The 18737-nt window shown below is 32.8% G+C and overlaps 1 protein-coding gene across 10 annotated transcripts in view; it reads right to left on the bottom strand.

Annotated features, from left to right (window-relative positions):
- Nucleotides 1-1222: 1222 nt before the first annotated feature.
- The window catches only part of LOC149799133 (peripheral plasma membrane protein CASK-like), a 397425-nt gene continuing 379910 nt past the window's right edge, over nucleotides 1223-18737 (bottom strand). For 5 of the 10 annotated variants that reach the window (XM_089958203.1, XM_089958207.1, XM_089958208.1 and 2 more), the window contains 2 exons: nucleotides 13538-13639; nucleotides 1223-9311 (listed from right to left, as the gene is read on the bottom strand). In XM_089958203.1, the coding sequence (XP_089814329.1) occupies nucleotides 9135-9311; nucleotides 13538-13639 (279 nt within the window). In that variant the 3' untranslated portion in view covers nucleotides 1223-9134. Of the gene's footprint in view, nucleotides 9312-13537; nucleotides 13640-16306; nucleotides 16388-18737 lie in introns of all 10 variants that reach the window. The other 5 variants (XM_089958206.1, XM_089958209.1, XM_089958210.1 and 2 more) reach the window with 3 other exon arrangements.

The following is an 18737-nucleotide window of genomic DNA, read 5'->3' as shown; positions in this document are numbered from 1 at the left end:
AACAGGATCAATATCAAGACACTCTCACAGAAAGGGCTGTAAAGATCAGCAGAATGGGAAGTGTGTTGAAAAACTTAAAATACTGACCAGTGGCCTTGGTCTTGAAAATAGAAGCCTCAGTATGATAACAACACATTTTATGATGTCCACATACAAATATACTTAGTTTCAACCCTTATTCTCTAACTGCTTTGAAGCTATAGACTCCATTAGAAAATGGGATGGAAAGATTAAAATAGTTAGCTATGACACTGATGATACGAGCCCTAATTTGGTAAGCAACACGCCTTCTAACGATGATGAATAAGGATACAGAGTTTCATCCCTTTATCTCCAACAGGTGTGTGTGTGAATGATGGATTTTTAACATAGCTTTAACAATTTTTCAGTCATATCACTATGATGTCTGCAGTGTGGCAGTTTATACTGATGTCTAGCACTGGGGCATCATGCAGCAGACAAGTAGCATGATGTCCCATCTAGTCACATTATCCTGACACAAGGCCGACCAATCGTAACACTAACCTCTTAATGCTGCATGCCATGCAAGGCAGATGTAAGTAACATTTTTATAAGTCTTTGGTATGATTCAGCTGGGGTTTGATCCCGTGACCTCCCACATCCGAGGAGGATGCTCTAACCACTAGGCCACTGAAGCAGTCTCCAACTGCAGTAACATCAGAGTGGAATGGACAGAAAACTTCAAAATGCTAAGCACCGAGTCTGATCTTGACCTTGAAAATATGACACCAATGTGGTACGAGACACTTTCTAATAATGATGCACGTCCATAGGAAGTTTCGTCCCTTAATCTCAAACAGGTTCTAAAGTGATGGTCTGGAATGGAAAGTGCAAGAGAAAAATTAAAAATCTGATCTGTGACCTTTACCTTGACAGCTGGAACCTCAGTGACACTTTCCAATGACGATTTTAAAAGTTGACCAAGTTTTCTCCTTTAATCTCAGAGTGTTTGCAAGTTAGAATGCAGAATGTTCAAGGGAACACATTAGAACACTGAACTGTGACCTTAACCTTGAAGACAGGATCCCTAATGTGGTATGCAACACAACTACTAATGATAATGATTAAATACAGTAAGTTTTATCCCTTAACTTCAAATGGACAAACGGTTATAGAGTGAAACAGAAAGTGAAGAGATTTCTTTCAATTACTCCACCTCCGTATCATCAAAAGCATTTAAAGAAATAAAGGAAAACTCCAGCATTTTCATAAAAAATTTATTTCAGGAGTTCAGCATGTTTTGATTAGGTTCCTAGTGAAAAAATCACACCATTCTTCATTACATATATTAATAATATGCCTGTAAGTACACAACCTTTCACATCTAAATTATTACCAAAGAAAACATCACCTACATATGCTACAGTCTGGAGGTTAATTTTTTTATGGCTATGAATGAAATGACCCTGTATGAAAAAGGTACAAGAATAACTGCACTGTTAACTAAATATAATAAGCTATAGTAGTATCTAGGAAAAATAACTATAACAGAAAACAAACCTTATCTTATAAATGTATGCCCCTAATATATCAATGGGACATAAAACCTAACGTTATATATGCATACTCTTGATATATCAATGGAAGATAAAACCTAGTGTTCTACATGTATGCCCCTGATATACCAATAAGACATAAAACAATGTTATATATGTATGCCCCTGATATATCTATGGGACATAAATCCTAATGTTATATATGTATGCCTCTGATATATCAATGAGACATAAAACCTAATGTTATACATGAGTCTGATATAAACAATGGGACATTAAACCTAATGTTATGTATGTATGCCTCTGATATATCAATGGGACATAAAACTTAATGTTATACATGACCCTGATATATCAATGGGACATAAAACTTAATGTTATATATGACCCTGATACAGCAATGGGACATAAAACCTAATGTTATATATGCATGCCCCTGATATATCAATGGAATTTACTGCTTGTACATAAATGAATAAATTATCTGAACATGTAAACTCATATACATTTTGGCTTTAGGAAACATGCTTGTGTGGAACTACAACAATTCACCATACAATATCTAAATACACCTGTTCACCATGCAATGAATGTATTAATCAAAGTACTGAGAATACTGATGACTTGGAGGACTGAAGTGATGTTGACTTGTGTAAGATCAGATGGAAGGGCATGATTACCGACATTGTGCCATTTATGGTCCTTTTTACTATAATGCTCTAAATAAGATTGTAAAGTTATTCCAAAATTTTCTTTCTCACAGGAGAATGTATATCAACATTTTAAACAATATCTGATGACCTACTGTACCAATTTCTTTTTTAATGCATCTTCTTACTTCTTATCACCTTCAGTTGAACAGAACACAAAAAATATTACTCTAGTATAATCAGTAACCTAAATCTAAGTTGCCTCCCTTGACATTAAAAAAATGACCTGAAATGCCAGTGTATCCTCTGTTAGTAATTTTATTAAGACCAAACAGTTTGTTATTAAAATTGGTAATATAAGTTAAATTTGGTAAAAGAGATTATGCCATAAACATGGGGAAACTGAAATCCATCAGAGGAAAAAATGGTGAGATCATAATAACTATACCAAAATATATGTAATACTAAATAAAATCCTAAAAGGTCATGTTCTAAAATCAAAACTTTCATGCATGAAGAAAAAAGAAACAAAACAAACAAACAAAAGACCCCAAAACAATAAATCTGCTGGAATTAATGCAGTTCATATTTTCACTGTTTCCTGCATATTTTGCTTTCAAAATGTTGACACTGTAAACTAACATGCTTAGGCCAGAAGATTATATGTTACAAGTGCAATACAAAGTTTCTATAAAATTTAAGCAATAAATAATTTAATGTTTACATGGCTGTACACATATTAAAAAATTCTGTTTTCATGTCCTTGCTCATGGACATGTATAAATGATTGAAATGAAATAAAAGCAATACTTTTTTCTGTCACTCATAAGATTTACAAGATATTTATTGGTTGCAAAAAGTGTGCTTTGATAATTCTGCCAATCAGAGTTAATAATGAACAGATATGTATACAGATTTGTAACTGATGACACATTAAAACTTGGATATGCAAATATTGATGTACCTGACCTTATAAGGTTACACCAACCCAAGAAAAAAACAGAAAGAAACATTTGCCAGTTTGGTTTGTGCTTTAAGGCACAGCAGCACAAGCAGGTTATTTAGTGCACAGGAAAATGGAGTTAAGTGCCTTGCCCAAAGACACATTACAATGGCCAACTCAGGCCAGTCAAATGGTAGCATTTGAACCTGCTCCCTTTTGGTCATGAGCCTGGCATGCTAACCACTGAGCCAACATGGCTCTCATAACAATTACCTGTCAAACATTAAATCATTAAATTTCAATTAAACATCTTGAACCCCACTGCCACTGCAAGCTGCTAACAAATTTCAAAACATCCTTCTAAACATGAACCAAATTTACCTATTTATAAATTGTGACAAACTATACACAGTCTCAGATCTTGAAATCTATGTCAGTCAAGGAAAAACAAATTTCATGAAGCCATTAACCATGGAAATAGTAAAATAATGAAAAATAATTAAAATGCATCCAATATCTTGAGAATCAGACCAAATAAAAATCAATTTGTGTTAAAAAATTTGATTGCATGCTTTATTATCTGTATAGCGCTTGATAATCATAACCTATGAGCAGATGTCCAATATAAATGAAAGTGTCCAAACAGATCTGTTAGTAAGCATCTGATTACAGAATACAGATATGGCATCAATACAGTTGTCATACATCTGGGCCCGATATCACTTACCTGGGTGACTGACAAATGTCAGCTTGTGAATGCAAATTCACACATTTATTGAAACTGGAGAGGTTAAAGGTAAGCCTGGAGCATATACTTGCCATACTGTTCATCAATGTTGGTGTTACTGATGTCTGTTCCTAGACAGTTTATATGGAATCACTGTCTCAGTATACAAGGGACAAGTTTTTTACACAAACATCACTGTACCCAGGATCTCTGGTAGCTCCTAAGGATTGGACCCTAATTCATAATTCTGAAACTGTTCATAGCCCTACACTTAAAGTATATGTACTAACTTTGCATTACAAGGGGAGTTAATCTGCATGGGCAGCATGGATTCACATTTTAAACATCATCATCTCTTTCCCCTGTGAGTCTATTAATGCGGAGTCTCTAAACGAGATTCAGAGGAAATTGTTGCAATACCCCCAAACTGGCAAGCTTTTGTTGTGGGCAAACTTCCAGTTAGATGTGCAAAGAATTTATGATGTGATATCTTTTGAAAATAGCACTTGATGACATTTCAACAAGCAAATGAAAACCTGCACATTTAATTATTAATGATATTCCTGCATCTCTGAAATAAAATAAAAGAATCACTGGGTTTCAACTTTCTGCAACGACTACATGCATTGCTGTTAGGTCATCATCTGTTCATTGTGATATTGTTGGGTTATTATCAACAAAAAACACCGGTTTGAGGACAGTTCATCATTATTGCCAATATTTACATCTGATGCTGTTTTCTGGCAGGCGATGGAAAAGACCAAGGACATTCCAAATGCATGGAATTTTTGGTTTACCTTTACCTCCTTGGGGTTAAGTCTATTTGGAAACCTCAAGAGCCGCTTCCAAGGAAGCCATACTGGTTGAAATGATGAACACATGACCATAAGGATGCAGGTTAGAGTCCCATTATCTAAACATCAGCCAACTGACTAACAAATTTTCTCATTTGTTTATAAAAACATCACAGGTTTCTTTGTCATAAGTGAATAGATTTAGAATTTTTCTGGACAATAGCATATTAGGCTGTTAATTTGTTAAAATTTAAAAATATAAATCATTAAAAAAAATTGTTGTAATGGTACTAAATATATGAAATATATAATAAAATAATGCACAATACATGTGATAGCATATAAACATAAAATGTTTCAGACACTTTTAGTATGGCAGCAAGAGCATCTGTCAAAGTTTCTCCAAATGTCCTTCAAAATATTGATCTATTACAAATGCTGTAAAATATTTACCAATAATTCTCAGCAAATAAATTTACAGACATGGACATGCTTTTGTTTACATTCTTTTTACAACTAATTCCTTTTCTTGCACATAGTTAAATATGTAAAGAAATTTAGATGCTTTGATACGGTTATTGGTGTGCATCAGGGATTCTTAAAGTTATTAAGGTGGATTGGGAATCAAGTGTCTTCCTTAAGGAGACACAATGGCAGGTGACCTGGCAAATCAAACCCAGTACTCCTGCATTTGAGACCAGCACACTATCCACTGGCAACCACATACTAGTCACAGCTATATTATTAATTATTGACTGTGAGTGTTACTTGTTTTATTGATATTTTATATTTTTTCTTCCATTGTAAGAACCTTTTTTTAAATTCAAATTTGATATTTTTACTTCAGTTTTAAGTATAAATCATTCACTAAATGCCTTATGTGTATTATTTTCCTACCTTTACAACTTGTTCATTTGAAATATGTCTTCCTTCTAAAAAGCAAAAAAATTGTTTACCTTTTTTTGCAAGAAAGAAGTACTCTGCATGAAGCAAAACTGATGCTTATTCTAACAAGAAAATTCTGGGTCAGCAGGATTCATTTTAATGCTGTTGATTGCATATTATGTTATGAATACAATTATTTTAAGGAGTCTGTTCAGCAGTTTTGTTTAAATGATAAAGTTGTGTTCATGTTTTTCTACTTTTACTAATGGCATTCAAGCAAGGAAACTTTCTCTCAGATTGATCAAAATCTGTCAAGTTACTAATGGTTTTCTATTTTTAGTAACATAAGCCATATTTGATGGCAAACTGGCATCATATGTATGAATCTGAATGCCCTTCGACCCAGAAAGTTTTCTGTAATTATTTTAGTCAATTTCTGTTCAGTAGTTTTTGAGAAGCCCTTTGAATTATTTTAAATATTTAGCATTGATGGCAATATTTGATGACATATTAACATCACTTCCAAAAATGTGAAAACCATTAACACCAGAATACTTTCTTTTCAATTTATTGAATTTCTGCTCAGAAGTTTCTATGGAGTTGTTTAAAATTCTGATTGTTTTCAGCGAAGGCAGCCATCTGCAAATTATGTAATGATACATCTGGGTCTACAGTATTAGCAATAAATATTGGTAAATGTGGACGGTAGTGACTCTAAAAATGGCAAACCTGGGTAGAGCATCAGGAACATGGTTAATCCTATCTCTTGGATAAAGCAAATATTCTCTGAAAATGTGAAATTTTTTTAGCAGTAAGGGTGCAGCAGTTTAAACTAAAGACCATAAAAATAAATTCATATATACGGATATATTTTCATGGTGTTTAGTTTAAACTGCTGTATCCATGATGATCAGAAGTTTTTTTTTATAAAAATGTTTTTAAAATGTTGGGGTGGGAGTAGACAGGTGTTTCTGTAATTATAGGTATTATGGGTAAAAATACCAATTATAATTTGCAGTTTTCTGCATAAATAAGGTCGACATACAAACAAAATATGATTTTTATGGCTGGATATATGATAAATCAGAGGGTATGAATGGACTGCAGAAAACATGGTAAAATGCAACATAGTTAAATCAGCATAGAAGATGACCTGTATCAAACAATCATCTGTGGAAAACAGCCAGCTTTATAGAGTCCCATTTCACAAATTATTTTAGAAATTAACCCCTTTTAAGCAACCCCTAGTCTTCTGGTGTCACTCTTCTCACTTTACACCACCCTTACTTTCTCACCTCCCAGCACCCACTTATCTTCTGGGGTCTTTTTCTCACCTCCCAGCAGCCACACAATCTTGGGACATTTTTCTCACTTCTTAAGATGGTTGCTTAAGTCAGAATTGATAATCAAAATTAATACAAGAATGAAAACTGAACCTGTTTAACGGAGTAACAGCAGCTCAGAGGGCAGAGCACTGAACTCACAATCTAAGGGTTTTAGGTTTCATGCCCACCCAGGCCATCCTGGATCATTTGCCTCTGTCTTCTAGGGAAAAGTTAGCTCTCATTTCTTCAGTATGATATAGACAATAATTCATTAAAAGTGTTGTTACAACCAACAACAACCTCTCCCCTCAACCTGTTGTTGTTGCTTTTATTGTTGTAGGGTTTAATGCCATTTTTCAGCACATGATAGGCTATACATGGCGGCCAGTATTAATGGTAGAGGAAGAACCACCGACCCCTCAACCTGTGGAAAGTTGTGTAGAATCTGTGAATGGTGTTTTACAGGTGAGGCACAAATCCTAGCATATGACTCACAACACTTACCATATATACTCACTTATAAGATGAGTGCAACTGCAAACTGCGCAAAGAGATGTGCCATTGCATATGTGCTGGCACATCTGGGTCTGTGCAGTTTGTTAAGAGTACCCAGTAGAACAAACAGCACAGGCCCTGATCTGTGGGCATGTTATGCTATGGCAGATCGTGAGTTTTGTTTTTGCAGTTTGGCAAGTGCAAAGTAACATTGCCCCAAAGTTTCAGATTACATACAGCAACCTCTACACAAATTCTTTATGATACTACATGACTACACATTAATTTCTTAAAAACCAAAATGTTAAAGCAATGCCGGAAAACTAATTTTCAAAGCTCTCCTGTTATTTCCTCAATAAACCCATTCTTTTATAATATTTAGAAAATTTCCTCTCACTCTTTTTTCAGATGGAGGGATGATTTTCCCAATTTGACAACACTGCCATCACACAAAAAGTTATATCTACAATTTTTAAGAATAGTCACTGTTGTTGACAACATTGCCATCACATGAAAAGTTATATCTACTATTTTAAGAAGTCACTGTTGTTGACAACATTGCCATCACACAAAAAGTTATATCTACTATTTTAAGAAGTCACTGTTGTTGACAACATTGCTATCACATGAAAAGTTATATCTACATTTTTAAGAATAGTCACTGCTGTTGACAACATTGCCATCACATAAAGACCTGTATCTACATTGGTCCAGTCACAAAGTCAACAAACAAAAATTTGTATTTAGGTAAATCAATCTGTTACAGAATTTGTAACATTAAATATCGTAATTTATTGTATATATAGTAGTAACTTTTGTTTTCTATTGGACATCTGCTAATTTATACTACAGCATGGTTCACCCGCTAACAGGGTCCTGCCTTCCCTAATGAAAATGATAATATAATACAATCTGTGCTGTAACAACAGACTTTATTATACAGAAGGTTGTTTTACTTTAATGGTGCCAGTCCTCTCTTGAAAGTCTCTCGTAAAAGCTGACGACACTCCCATAATTTAATTCTAATGATATATTTTCATATAAATACACTCAAAACAGGTAAAAATTATTTTTTTAAAATATACTTCATGATTTGGTTATGCTATGAATTATGCAACAAATCTAAAATGCTTGATCTAGAAAAGTGTACACACTCAACTATTTGCTTTTATCATCAAGTACTCAACTATCTTACAAGTATTAATTTAACATTATATTCATCTCATTCTCGCAATAATAGGAAATATACTGCTTGCATATGTATTGAATATTATGGTAATAATGTGAAATAAATTTTAAACAACTCATATTATATATCCAGCCAACCTTTTCTCATCGGTATGCAGCATACAAATGATGTCAATGATTTTCTTAGTATTTTTACTCAAACTTTAATGACCCCAGCCAATACTAAGAATAACTTGTCCAAGTTAACTGGATAGTACCAACATTCTAAATTTATAATCTAGTCTGTAACATGGGACTGCAAATATAGCCTTGACTTTTACCATTCTGCTAACATCTTACCTTGGAAATGCACTGTGCAAATTTCAATGACAGTTCACACTTCAATATTCTGTCTGTCTGTCTGGTTGGCTGTCTGTGTCAACCTGATATACATCTCAAAAAGCTCTGTCTCAAGCTGAAATGGTCAGACAGACAGACAGAAATACCCCACTACTATTGCTATATCTTTGTGTCTACATCACATGTCACAGGCAAAACTCAACAGCTTGTAGTGTTCTTATGGTGACTGTATATGCATGATTCAGATTCTCTACCAGGAAGCATACACACATCAGTAAACCCAACTGACTGGAACCCACTGAGGTGATGAGCACACTTCATCTATTGCTTGCCCCAGTTTTGCTATTGTTTCTGAGATATCGTTGTTAACAATTTTCAGGTCAAAATAATGACCATAGGCCTTTTCCAGAAGCTCACTTTCTTTGGCTAACCTCTCTAGACTACCATCCTGAAAAGCAGAAAAGAAAAGTTCACTAGAGCTGTTACTGAGGGATGCACTGCAAAGGGCTCTGCTTACAGCAATCCACAGCCTGAAGGGCTTTGAATTGAGGAACATGTCTTGGAAAACCCAAGTCAGGTCAGGATGGGCATCCTGGAGCCACGACTCCTCAAAGTAATTATCTTACATGTTTGAAATTACCAAGGGCCATAACTCTGCCAGGATACTGTCATATTTAGTCCAGTTCTGTTTAGCAGTATATTTAGGACTAGTTCTTAAAGCATTTTCCATTTTAGTGACAGTGGTCATATTTGTTGATGTTTTGGCATCAGTTGTACAAATTGGAAAGGCTATCATGCCACAATGCTTTTATCAAGCTGGGTCCAATTCTATTAAGTGGTAAAGAATTCCTTCAAAGATTTTCTATTTTTAGGAACGGTCTTCATGCTAGGCTATGTTGCACAGTTTATGATAAGAAATCATTACAAGCTTTACTTATTTTTAGTAACAGTGGTCAAATTTAATTAAATGTGAAAGGTCTTCATGCCATAATCCTATCTATAAAGTTTTTTCATTGGTTTTTGGGGAATAAGTAACAAAGTTTTCATATTTTTAGTAGCAATTGACATTCTTTATGGTGGACTGGGCATGCGTGTATTTTAGGATTTTTAATGTAGCTTTAACAATTTAAGTCACATCGCTAAGATGTCTGCAGTTTGGCAGTTTATAGTGATGTCTAGTACTGGTGCATCATGCTGCAGACATGTAGCATCATGTCCAACCCAGTCACATTATCCTGACACCAGGCTAACCAGTCAAAATGACATCATCTGTGTAAATTGTAAAGGTCTTGAGAAGACGACGAAAATGTCAATTGTTATCAAATGAAAAACAGTTTTTCTATTTTTGAAAGAATGTTAGTTAACATCCCATTCCAATATGATAAGGATCAACCAGGTATTATAATGAGTATTAGTCAAGTACCAATAACAAGATTTTTAAGATGGCGACCTTAGTGAAGTCACATTGACATCATTTTCATTCAGAACAAACTTGATATGATAACAAGTCTTCTGATGGCAACCAAATGTTGATATGAGTTTTCCTTTAGGAGGGGTAGTGATAAATTAATTTTCAAGATAGCTGCCAGACTGGACATATCTGAGGTCAGATTGGCAAAATTTTAATTCAGGACCAAGTAGGTATCATAATTAGTCCTTTGGTGAAAACCCCATGCAGATATGACTTTTTATTGAAGAGAAGTAGCAACATCAAGATCAAGATGGCTGCCATGGTGGACATAACAGATGCAAGACTGGCACAATTTTCATCTAGTACCAACTAGACTTCATTGTAAGAAGTCTTCTTTTCAAATTTAATGTTTATATGACTTTCCATCAAGGAGGAGTTGCGATAAAATTTGCAGAAAGCTGCTCTGGTAGCAATATATAATGTCTGGGAAGCACTCTTAGTTAGGACTGACTAGAAACCATAGCACTGCTAGTGAAAATTTCATGCCAAAAGGACTTTCCTTCAGGAGGATCAGCGATAACAATTTTAAAATAGTTGCAATGGTAGCCATATTTGACATCAGATCATCATCATTTTCAGACAAGACCAATGAGACAACATAAGAAATCTTTTAGGGAAAACCCTTTGTTGACATGACATGACAATCCATTGAGAGTGATAACAAGATTTTCAAGATGGCTGCTGTGGTGGCCATATTGGATGTCTATGCAGCACCATTTTCATTTAGGAACAACTAGGCCATATGTCTGTACAGTTTCATAGCAGTTAGTTTATGAGCAGTAGCATAAAAAACTTGTGCTAATGGATGGACAGATTTTGGAAAATGGATGATAGATCATGAATCATGAACAACATACCATTGCAGTAGCTCCTATGGTCTATGACCAGCAGAACTCCTACGGTCTATGACCAGCAGAACTGAAAAATGCCAGTCAGGATCCCCCCCCCCCAGAATTTACAATGGGGCTAGCTGCAAGTTTAATCTGAAACCTATATGTAAAAAAAGATGTATACTGAGTTATACAATATTGTAAGTGAACTAATGGTTGATGTTCATACTATTATTTAATGATTTTAGAACATGTTTAAAACAAGAAATGGATATCACATGAGTGTGTGTGTGTGATTTGGATTTTTAAAGTAGTTTTAACAATATTTCAGTCATATCGCTATGATGTCTGCAGTGTTGCAGTTTATAGTGATGCCTAGCACTGGGGCATCATGTCGCAGACATGTAGCATGATGTCAGACCCAGTCACATTATCTTGATACCAGACTGACCAGTCCTAACACAAACCTCTTAATGCTGAGTGCCAAGTGAGGCAGCTGTTAGTACCATTTTTGTAAGTCTTTGGTATGACTCAGCTGGGGATCGAACCCACAATCTCCCACATCCGAGGCAGACACTCTAACCGCTAGGCCACTGGAGCGGTTGGATATCACATGAAACACATACACACAAAATAAATAGTTCATTATAGATATTAACAATACACTTTTCGTCTTCTGATTATAATCAGCACAAATGCAAACATCTCATTATTGTGTACTTAGGTTCCTTATTAATAACATGTGTATTAATGTCAGTTAGAATATTTTACATATTACTATATCATTTCAATAAATTTTAACATTTAAAAGTCAGTGATATTTAAAAAAAATTATAAGCAAATGTTTTACTTATTATTCAAAAGTCTACATTAAAATAAACTGAGTAAGAGAGGTTCACACCATGTACAGCATTTATAAGCTTTATTAAGTTTATCAATGAGTAATACATACACAACTGTGAACTGCAGAGACCCAGATATTGATGGAAGGTCTGCACCGTGAATCTTACCACAGGTAACAGTGAGCAATAAATACACAAATGTAAACTGCACAGACCCAGATCTGTCAATGTTCACAAAATAAACAGTATTTATAAACCTTATCATTATTAATCAGTGATACATACATTAATGTGAACTGCATAGACCTATATTCATCAATGCATGCTACAAGTTTGTGGATCTATAAGCACTAACATGACATGCATTCAAAAACTGTTCAGAATAAAGACTGCAAAATAAATGTACACTAAAATGTTTATCACTCCATTATTTCCAATGTTATCTTCATCTTCAAATACTAAGTTTAAAGTCTGAAGACCTACTTCCAGTTTAATTTGCAGTCTGAAAGTGAATATACTTCAAACAATAATGTAAATAATAGTCACCTTGTAGAAGTGTGAATGGACATCAACATTACTGTCATTAATCACTTTGTAGAAGTTTAATTTGCAGTTTGAGTGTGAGCACACATCAAACAACAATGTAATTACAGTCACTTTGTATAAGTGCAGCTCACAGTATGATAGTGAAGGGAAATCAAACAATACTATTACAGTCATTTCAAAGAAGTGTAACTTAATAATCTGACAGTGAAAAGAAATCAAACAATAATATAATTACAGTCACTTCAAAGAAGTGTAACTTGTAATCTGACAATGAGGGCAAATCAAAACAATAATATAATTACAGTCTCTTCAAAGAAGTGTAACCTGTCATCTGACAGTGAGGGCAAACCAAAACAATAATGTAATTACAGTCACTTAAGAAGTTTAACTTGTAGTCTGACTGAGGGCAAATCAAACAATAATTAGTCAATTCAAAGAAGTGTAGCTTGTAGCCTGATAGTGAGGGCAAAAACAATAATGCAATTACAGTCACTTCAAAGAAATTTAACTTGTAATCTGACAGTGATGGCAAATCAAACAATAATGTAATTAGTCACTTCAAAGAAGCATAACTTGTAGTCTGGCAGTGAGGGCAACTCAAACAATAATGTAATTACAGACACTTCAAAGAAGTATAACTTGCAGTCTGACAGTTAGGGCAAATCAAACAACACTGTACAGACAGTCATTTTGTTGGAGTTTAATTTAAAATCTCATAGTGAGGGCGCAACAAACAATAATGTAATTACAGTCACTTTAAAAATTGAAAAATACTGGGTTAGGCTTTTTTTAAAAAAAAATCATATGCTGTTTCTGGATGCATCATGCATATTTTATAGTGAATACAGAAACATGCAAAAGTTCACAACTTCATTCAGTTGAATTGTATGCAGATTTCTCAAAACAAAACAACCCAATATATGTTTGACATTTTTTATAGAAAAAGTGACTCTGCTTGAAAAGAGTCTCCACATGAGGAACTTACATCAACTCCTGAACTTTTGGCCACCTGTAAATCATGGGCACTAGGAGCTGCGATGAAAACTACGTAAGGTGCATATTCAGCTGATCGTAATACCTTCAGTGCCTGCAAGCAAACATCATTCTTTACATGCTATACTGAATATAAATCGGTACAGTATTTTGGGCTCTCATTGGCACAGTACAGTGTTGATACAAAATTCTCGGCTGCCTCTCTAATGTGCATAGTCTGGAACTGCAATAATGTTTAGTTTTCAGAACCTGTTTCAACCTTTGATTCTGCATCCAAAAATATGATTTTTCCAAAGGATTTTTTGGAACAAAGTTTCCCTGTGCACATTTCTAGAGACAAACTCCAAAGAGACAGCAGATATCTAAATCAGTGATTCAGTCAAAGGATTGTGAAAACTATCTGATCAACTTAACATTTCCTCCAGTCCTGATCTTTTTTGCACCCTTTCTTCTTCAGACAGTGGGCTCCATTTTCGATTTTATTACATTTTTTTTTCTGTGAAACTTGTTTTCTCTCTAGATTTTAATATTTTTCTGATTGAGAATATGTAAATTACATCTTATAAAAAAAACTTCTTAAAATCTCATGATAAATTGTAGGATATGGTTACAAGAATACAAATAACTTTGTCTATGGATGAATCAACTGCAAAATATAAAAGTTTTGTAGTTAATACAAGCTATTGTAGCCAAGAGTATTGTTGGAATTTACTTCCTAATTTAGCATTAGGAATGCAGCAATCACTGCCTGATACATCTTTCTACTACATCTTCCTTGCTAATGACCTTGATATTGAGTTAGAGACTTGACTATTCACATGATAAGATGCCTGGACAATGTATCAATAAAATATCTGTGTGGGTTGAAAGTGACAGTCTAGATAATGAAACAGACTAATGCCTCACATTTTTCCTTTATTTTATCTTGACCCTGACACACACACACATGTATATATATATATATATCAATATATATATATGCCTAAAGATTTGTTAAAATATCTTAACTGCTTCAGAAGTTCTATGCACAGAAGTCACTGAATGATATTTTTCCATGTTGGGACCTTGACCTTGCAGCTGATTCTTACTATTGTCATGATTCTGATTCTTACTATTGTCATGATTCTGATTCTTACTATTGTCTTGATTCTGATTCTTACTATTGTCATGATTCTGATTCTTACTATTGTCTTGATTCTGATTCTTACTATTGTCATGATTCTGATTCTTACTATTGTCTTGATTCTGATTCTTACTATTGTCATGATTCTGATTCTTACTATTGTCATGATTCTGATTCTTGCTATTGTCTTGATTCTGATTCTTACTATTGTCATGATTCTGATTCTTACTATTGTCTTGATTCTGATTCTTACTATTGTCATGATTCTGATTCTTACTATTGTCTTGATTCTGATTCTTACTATTGTCATGATTCTGATCCTTACTATTGTCATGATTCTGATTCTTGCTATTGTCTTGGTTCTGATTGTTACTTTTTCTTTACTATTGTCATGATTCTCATCTTACTATTTTTGTCTTGATTCTGATTCTTACTATTGTCATGATTCTGATTCTTACTATTCACGATTCCAATTCTTACTACTGTCATGATTCTGATTCTTACTCCTGTCATGACTCTGATTCTTACCATTGTCTTGATTCATATTCTTACTATTGTCTTGATTCTGATTCTTACTAGTCATGATTCTGATTCTTACTACTGTCATGATTCTGATTCTTACTACTGTAATGATTCTGATTCTTACTATTGTCTTGACTCTGATTCTTACTGTCATGACTCTGATTCTTACTATTGTCATGATTCTGATTCTTACTAGTCTTGATTCTCATTTTTACTTTTGTCTTGATTCTGATTGTTACTAGTATTTACTATTGTCATGATTCTGATCTTAATATTTTTGCCTTGATTCTGTTTTTTACCATTGTCATGAGTCTGATTCTTACTATTGTCATAGTTCTAATTTTTATTATTGTCACAATTCTGAAAATCTACTTTATACATAACTGAGAACGTTTCATATCTTCTTATTATATCATGTGTCATAAGTGACTTTGAGTCACACATATGATTACATTATCTTTTGTAATCTCACACAATCATGTATATCACCAATAGAAAGCGAAATCTTTCTCATTTCAGTTGTTTTTTTTAATTTCATTTTGCAAACTGAAAATTCTCGCATTAAGTCTTTTCTTTAGCACCTGCATTCTATTTAATTTTGTTCTACTTACTAACTTGTTATTCCTCTTTTCTTTTGAATAGTAGCATTTAATTTCAAACTGTTATCACTTTAAAAAATCAAATAAATAGCATTTAAACAACATCAAGGTGATCCAAACTGCAGGTTATGTTGATCAGACAAATTTCATTTGATGAATATTACAAACATTATGAAAATAATATATATCATGGCAATAATTATAGAAACATTCATACTGTGATCATGCTACGAACTCTTAATTCCACATGACTGTGCAGCTTATCTATCATGCTGTCACCATGCTGTGTACACCAATGTACATTCACTTATCGGGGCATATAAGTCAAAGATTGGTGACTGCAAGACCTGTAATTTTTTTAATTGTTCAAGAGCTCAATTACAAAGCCCTACTGAGTTAATTGGCCATGAAATCAGCATGCAGATGGGTGTACAGGGTAAGTGTGATTGCATATCAGAATGCGTGCTATTGTAAGCCAAGGTACAATTCTGATGGCAGTATCCTTCATGAAATTTACCTCCAGCAAATTAACTATTGTGGGTGCTGCAATAAACACTACAAGGGGACAGAACTCTGCAGTTCTGAGGATTTTGATGGCCTGCAAGAGAATAATTACCAAAGCAGAAAATGAATGATCAGGTTTTTTAAATTGCGAAATCTGTTAATAACAGCAATCAACATTGAGTTGACTCTGATGAAAATTATTTTGTATTGTAACTTTATAGTTCTTGCAATATTTCTATTATGTACCCATCCATCTTGAAAATTTCTTGATTGTCAATTGGTAAAGGACATACATATTCATGTATATGTATATATTAACAAAATAAATATTCAAGTATATGTGTACATTAATGACATGTATACATTTAGATTAATGACATATTCATGTAATTGTGAATATTGACACATTCATGTAAACATGTATATTCATGACATATTCATGTAAATGTGCATATTAATGATATTCATGTAAATGTGCATATTAATGACATATTCATTTAAATGTGTATATTAATGACATATTCATGTAAATGTGTATATTGACACATGTAAATGTGTCTATTAATGACATATTCATGTAAATGTGTATACTGACATATTCATGTAAATGTGTATATTAATGACATATTCATGTAAATATGTATATTAATGACATTCATGTAAATGTGTATATTCATGACATTCATGTAAATGTGTATATTCAAGACATTCATGTAAATGTGTATATTAATGTCATATTCATGTAAATGTGTATAGCAATGACATATTCATGTAATTGTGTATATTAATGTCATATTCATGTAAATGTGTATATTAATGAGATATTTATGTAAATGTGTATATTAATGACACTCATATAAAAGTGTATATTAATGACATATTCATGTAAAAGTGTATATTAATGATATATTCATGTAAATGTGTATATTAATGTCATATTCATGTAAATGTGTGTATTAGTGACATATTCATGTAAATGTGTCTATTAATGACATATGTAAATGTGAATATTGACACATTCATGTAAATGTGTATATTCATGACATATTCATGTAAATGTGCATATTAATGATATTCATGTAAATGTGCATATTAATAACATATTCATTTAAATGTGTATATTAATGATATTCATGTAAATGTGCATATTAATGACATATTCATTTAAATGTGTATATTAATGACATTCATGTAAATATGTATATTGACATATCCATGTAAATGTGTATATTAATGACATTCATGTAAATGTGTACATTAATGACATATTCATGTAAATGTGTATATTAATGACTTTCATGTAAATGTGTATATTCATGACATTCATGTAAATGTGTATATTCAAGACATTCATGGAAATGTGTTTATAAATGTCATAATCATGTAAATGTGTATATTAATGATATATTAATGTAAATGTGTATATTAATGACTTACTCATATAAAAGTGTATATTAATGACATATTCATGTAAAAGTGTATATTAATGACATATTCATGTAAAAGTGTATATTAATGACATATTCATGTAAATGTGTATATTAATGATATATTCATGTAAATGTGTATATTAATGTCATATTCATGTAAATGTGTCTATTAATGACAAATGTAAATGTGTATATTAATGACATATTCATGTAAAAGTGTATATTAATGACATGTTCATGCAAATGTGTATATTCATGACATATTCATGTAAATGTGCATATTAATGACATATTCATTTAAATGTGTATATTAATGACATATTCATGTAAATGTGTATATTGACATATTCATGTAAATGTGCATATTAATGACATTCATGTAAATGTGTATATTAATGACATTCAAGTAAATGTGTATATTAATGACATATTCATGTAACTGTGTATATTAGTGATATTCATATATAGGTGTATATTACTGCTGCTAGACAACAGCTTCAACATGGAAATGGTTTCCAAGATATGATGCAAAAAACTTGGAAACTCAGAAAAAAAAAAAAACAATCTGGACAAGAGAGCTAACATTGTTAGACCTCAAAAAATGTACAAAAGACTGGAAACATCTGAATATTTTCTTTCTGCACACTGCTACAATACATTTGTCATTTTTTATGTTTGCAGATTTCCAAGGAAATGTGGACAGATTAAACTTAATTTATCTTTTGTTATTCTTTGAAAAACTTCAGCACACTGCATTCCATTCCTTGAGATGTTTCTCATACATACTTTTATTTTAACAAATAAAAAGTCATATGGATTTTAAAAACACAATCAAGGTTCACTCTAACATTTTGAATTAGTCAATGTAACAAATTTCTTCTCTCATGGAATCTATAAAAACAGCTTGCAAAAACTTCAACTTTGAAAATTTTTACAAATATTCTACTGTGACAACCGGATCCATTTAGAACATGATATTTTTGACAAGGTCTTCTCTAGTGTTCTTGAATTTAC

The sequence above is a fragment of the Sinohyriopsis cumingii genome, chromosome 5 (assembly GCF_028554795.1).
Source record: "Sinohyriopsis cumingii isolate HCF-2022 chromosome 5, ASM2855479v2, whole genome shotgun sequence".
In the NCBI taxonomy this organism is placed as follows: domain Eukaryota; kingdom Metazoa; phylum Mollusca; class Bivalvia; order Unionida; family Unionidae; genus Sinohyriopsis; species Sinohyriopsis cumingii.
Note: the sequence above shows the minus strand (reverse complement) of the source record. Positions and strands in the feature narration are given on the sequence as shown.